A 5,446-nucleotide genomic window follows, 5' to 3' on the forward strand; every position below is an offset into this window, starting at 1 on the left:
GGTTTGATTCCCCACTCCTCCACTTGCACCTGCTGGATGACCGTGGGCAAGCCATAGTTCTGTCAGAGCTGTCCTTGAAAGAGCAGCTCTCTCAAAGCTCTCTCAGCCCCACCTACCTCACGGGGTGTCTGTTGTGGGCAGGGGAAGGGAAAGGAGTTTGTACGTCGCTCTGAGACTCTGAGTGAAGGGCAGGGTATAAATCCAATCTCCTCCTCTTCTTCTTCCTCCTCTTCTTCTTCCTCCCCTTCTTCTTCTTCCATCTCCAGGAATTTACCACCCCGGACCTGGCAACCGTAAGTCTGGCTATGGGGGAGTGTCTGTGTGGACATGCCTTCTGTTGCCACAACATGGAGGGGCTAAGCTTCACTTTCAAAACAGTATAGAGCAGTTTACTGCCAAACACCATTCTCGCCTCCTTAGCCCTTCTCTCCTTTCCACCCAAAACTTTCCCTGCTAAGCCATGCTGTAGCATTAAAACACAACTTGGTAGGAGAAGGAAAAGTGACAGGGAAAGGAAGTGGTGGTTCAGGGCTGCTGCATGATTGCTGTCATGTCTGCACTCTTGCACAGGTGCAGTGGGGAGAATGTGGGAGCGGGTGTATGTGTTGGGTTGTTGGCAGCAGGAAGCAACATGGACTGTCCTTCCTGCCCATTCCTTGGCTGCTGCTGTCCTGGCTGGAAGCATTTGCTGAGCTACAACATAGCACAGAGGTTTGCTCCTGTTAATGAAGAGGAGGCTGCTAACATATTCTTTTAAAATTAGTGCATAGTTTGAGTGAGAAAGGAAGGTATTTCAGTAGTCACCCGAAGGTGACCAAGAGTTGAAAAAGAAACTTGTGAATGCGCCCATCTGCGTTTTAAGGCCTCATTTGTTTCATAAGTTACAACATGGGAGTGTGGTATTGGGATAGGAATGTGAAGGGCAAGAAAAGGTGGTTGCTTATTTCAGCAAAAGCTTGAGTGATGCAGAGAGAAAAGATTGCATCACTAGCAAAGAACTCCCAGCAGTTGCAAAGTCCATAGACCATTTCCTCCAATATCTGCATGGGAGGAAGTTTGTGGTGAGAACAGCTGACAATGGCTATTTTAGTTTCAAACCCCAGGATAAGGTAGAAGTAGAAGTTACAAGAATCTGACCTCACCATCACAATCTGGACAGAGGGGATTAAAGTATGACAATGCAGAGTTATTGTCCTGTCTGCACAAAATAGTAACTAATGCTTGAGTCATTTCACTGCCACAGGAGGTGGTGGCGGCTACAAGCATGGACGGCTTCAAAAGGGAATTAAATAGGCATATGGAGCAGAAGTCCATCAGTGGCTATTAGCCACAAGGTATAGAGAGGGGCTCTGGGGCAAGTGATGCTCTGTCTTCTTGGTGCTTGGGGGGGGCAACAGTGGGAGGGCTTCTAATGTTCTGGCCCCACTGGTGGACCTCCTTATGGCACCTGGTATTTTTGGCCACCGTGTGACCGAGTGTTGGCCTAGATGGGTCTTTGGCCTGATCTAACATTGGCGTCTCTTATACCCTTATGAATGCAAGCAGTTGGTTGCCCAGGAGAAGGGTGAGGAGCAGGGCTGCTAACTTCCAGGTGGTGCAAACCAAGGAGAGAGATCACGGGATGGAAGTAGAAAGGGAGCAAAACAACCGTGATATATTATGCCAAAAAATTCTTCATAGACTTGTGAGTTATTTTCCAATATCCAATTTACTTGGAACAATTCAAACGCATCAACACCACAACGGCCCATGCATATCGCGTCTCGTTTCATATACAAACTTTATCAGAGAGGGTAGCATTGAAATTCCTATGTAAATGACTATAGTGTTTGCCAAATGGATTAAAATTACATAGGCATTTCAACGCTACCCACTGATAAAGTTTGTATACAAAACGAGACGCGATATGCATGGTCCGTTGTGGTGTTGATGCGTTTGAATTGCTCCAAGTAAATTGGATATTGGAAAAGAACTCACAAGTCTATGAAGAATTTTTTGGCATAATATATCACGGTTGTTTTGCTCCCTTTCTACTTCCATGTGGTGGCTGGGGATCTCCTGAGATTATAACTTCTATCCAGACAACAGATCAGTTCACCTGGAGAAAATGGCTTCTTTAGAAGGTGGACTTTCTACCCCATTGAAATCCCTCACCAAACCCCACTCTCCCCAAGCTCCACCCCCAAAATCTCCAGGTTTTTCCCAACCTGGAGCTGGCAGCCCTAGCTGAGGAGCAAGAACAGCTGGAAAAACTCCAGCCCTTTGATTTGCCAAGGTAGGACTGCTTCCAATGAGAAGATGTAACTTTGTGGGGTTGGAAATACAGAAGGACTGAGAACTTTCTCCAGATATCAAAAAACTGTGTGTGATGGAGCACTCTTCACCCAAAGAGTGATTAACACATGGAATTCGCTGCCACAGGAGGTGGCGGTGGCTACAAGCATGGATGGCTTCAAGAGGGAACTGGATAAACATATGGAGCAGAGGTCCACCAGTGGCTATTAGCCACAAGATATAGATAGGAACTCTCGGTCTGGGGCAAGTGATGCTCTGTATTCTTGGTGCTTGGGGTGGAGGCAACAGTAGGAGGGCTTCTAGTGTCCTGACCCCACTGGTGGACCTCCTGATGTCACCTGGTATTTTTGGCCACTGTGTGACAGAGTGTTGGACTGGATGAGCCATTGGCCTGATCCAACATTGGCTTCTCTTATGTTCTTATGTTATTTTGCAAATTCAACTATATGTCCTGACTCCTCCCAATACAATTGCTATGGCTTATTATTGGTTTCAGTGGGAAAGTGTGGTGCTAAAGAATGATGTGCTGTTCAGAAATTGGGTGATATCTTCAAGTGGCAGGGGAAGGCAGCTGGTGCTGATGCCAGGGAAGCTTTAAATAGGAGGGGGTGAGTTATATCCTCAGGGCAACATCACACCACACTTTTGAGTTGCACAAACTTTTGCTAGGGACAGGGAGCTTTCTATCACATGCAGACAGGATTTTATTTGTTTACTTCATTTATAACACTTTTGCTAGGGACAGGATTTTATTTGTTTACTTCATTTATACCCCACTTGGGACCCAATGTAGCTTACTTGCAACATTTCCCCCCTCCTCCATTTTACTCTCACAAGAACACTGTGAAGTAGGTTGGGCTGAGTCTATGTGACTGGCCCAAGGTCACCCGGCAAGCGCTGGTAAGTGGTGGAGGAAATGAGATATTTGAATAGGAAAAAGGGCTCCTGAAGATGGGGAGGCCCCCAATGCAGCTGTATTTTAGGGGTGAGTAGCAGCTGATGTGCTTGGGCCCCCCTTACCGAGTCTGTTCCTTCTGCTTTACAAAGGAAGAGCAAATCTTATCATTGTCAAATCATACACCATTTGCAGCATCATTGATGTGAATGTGGTAGAAGAGAGTAAGTGTCCAGCAGCAATTTAAGACTAACAAAATTCATGGTCGGGTATGACCTTTCGTGAGTCACTGCTCACTTCTTCAGATGCAGCTGGTTGCCTGATGTGAACGGTTTGCTCCCAAAGTAAGTGCCTTGTGGATGGCAGGCAGTGGTCATTGTGTATAACTGTGATTTCAAAGGACTTTCCTTTTGTTTTGGAGGAAACATGGACTTTTCTGATCAATGTTTAAGGGACCCTTAAAAATACAGCTGACCTCTATTCTGGCTGTTTTACCCAAGGCCACACCCCCAAACTATAACAGGCATGTAAATGTACAGAGCGCAATGGGACTTAACAACAGAAATGTTATTCTTTAAACTGGTATATCTGTTCCCATATATGCAGCTTACATTTACCCTCAGCAGATTTACATGCCCATAAATCTCCTCCAAAGAGCCTGCTTGTCAGGAAGGTGTACTTTTTCCTGCCCTCCTCCCCCCCTCCCTCGTGAGAAACGCATGGATATCGCAGCTGAACAGCGAACCATGCTGGATTACCTGACTTTATCTATCGTATCTATATGTTTTAGTTACTGAAGCAGATTACAGGGGCTCTTTGTGCCTCGCTGCAAAGCAAACCCTTATGGGATAGATCTGCTTCTACTGCCAGAGGCCTTTGCCCAGCCAGCCAGCGGGGACCTCAGGGTGGGCGTCCCGGCCGCCTTTTCCCTCCCTGCCTAAGAGCAACTTCTACCTCGGAAGGCGGCAAGCGCACGGCAGCCGTCCAGGCCCGTGAGCAGCATCTGCAGCAAGCAACCCCCTGGCTGGCAGGCTGGCTCTCCAATGCGTCGCTGCCGTCCATCCGCGGCTTTCTCGCAGGGCGCTGGCGAGGCCCCCCCCCCTTCCTCGCCGCCTGCCAGCTGGGCTGACGGAGGGGAGTGAGCGGGGGAGGGTGGGGGGTGGGGGCAGGGCTGCCCGCCGCAGTCGCTCTGCTGCCACATGCCATAGTCCGGGGAGGAGAGAAGGGAGAGAAAAAGGCGCTGCTTCGGCGGAGGGATACAGCGCGCGGTATAAAAGCTTCCTGGAGCAGCCTCACACCTACAGCATTTTGGGGCGAAGCGCAGAAGGAGCGAGAGCACTCAGAAGCCGCCAGCCCGCCTGCTCGTCGCACCTCCGCCCGTGCACAGACCGTCGCCAGCCACAATGGTAGGTAGCTCTCGCGCGGCGGGTTCCCGGAGCGGACTTGGGAAGAGAGGAAAAAGAGCTCGTAAGCGGAGGCCCCGGACGGAGAAGCATCTGGATTTGGCGTTGCGACGGAAGCGGCTGGGTTCCTCCCAGCTGCTACTGTTGGATTTTTTTTTGCCGGGGGGGGGGGGGGGGGCTGCAAAAACAAGGGAGTATGGCGAGTCCCAGTGGGAGCAGTGATTCAACCAAGTGTATATGCACATGCGCAATGCCAATTTTTTTTTAAACAAGCTGTGCCAATGCTTGGGCAGGGGGGAGAGTTGCTGGATGGCCAGTGCTCGGAGCGCCCCCCCCCAAGCGACCTCCTCGTCCCGCTTCCCTCTCCTCGCCTGGGCCTTTGGCAGTGGTCGTTCCCCCTCCACGCCCGAGGCGCTTTCCCGGAACTGGCGTCCTTCCCGACGCGCTGCAGGCATCCTCTCTCCCTGCAGGCGCGCCGAGCTCCGCTCCGTGCGGCGTCCCCGAGGGGTGGGGAGGGGGAGAGTCCGGGGCGCGCGTCTTTTGCAGAGGGGGCTGGCCGGGGGCGATGCTGCGCGGAGGGACGGGGCGGCCGGGCAGCAGGGGCGTGCGGAGGGCCTCCGGGGCAGGGGCCAGGGAGGGAGCCCGAATGCCCGGGGAGGCGCAGCCTTTCCTGCCCCCACCCGTGCGGGCGGTCTTCGTGTGTGTGGCCGCGTGGGGAGCTCGTTGCTCGGCTTTCCAGAAAGGGCTGCGGAGGTTGTGGGTGCCCAGCGGGGGCTGGCTCGTCCCTCGAGGGATGCTTGTGCCTGCCTAACGTCGGGGGGGTTCCTTGGAGGGTTGAAGGCGCAGGGCTTCT

The 5,446-nt window shown here is 51.6% G+C and overlaps 1 protein-coding gene across 1 annotated transcript in view; it reads left to right on the forward strand.

Moving 5' to 3' along the window:
- The first annotated feature begins 4,371 nt into the window (after window positions 1–4,371).
- Window positions 4,372–5,446, forward strand: part of CALM1 (calmodulin 1 (phosphorylase kinase, delta)) — a 14,074-nt gene continuing 12,999 nt past the window's right edge. The window contains exon 1 of the mRNA XM_015423263.1: window positions 4,372–4,596. Within this exon, the coding sequence (XP_015278749.1) occupies window positions 4,594–4,596 (3 nt within the window). The 5' untranslated portion in view covers window positions 4,372–4,593. The remainder of the gene's footprint in view (window positions 4,597–5,446) is intronic.

This window comes from Gekko japonicus, unplaced genomic scaffold, assembly GCF_001447785.1.
Source record: "Gekko japonicus isolate JY-2015 unplaced genomic scaffold, Gekko_japonicus_V1.1 scaffold952, whole genome shotgun sequence".
Lineage (NCBI taxonomy): Eukaryota > Metazoa > Chordata > Lepidosauria > Squamata > Gekkonidae > Gekko > Gekko japonicus.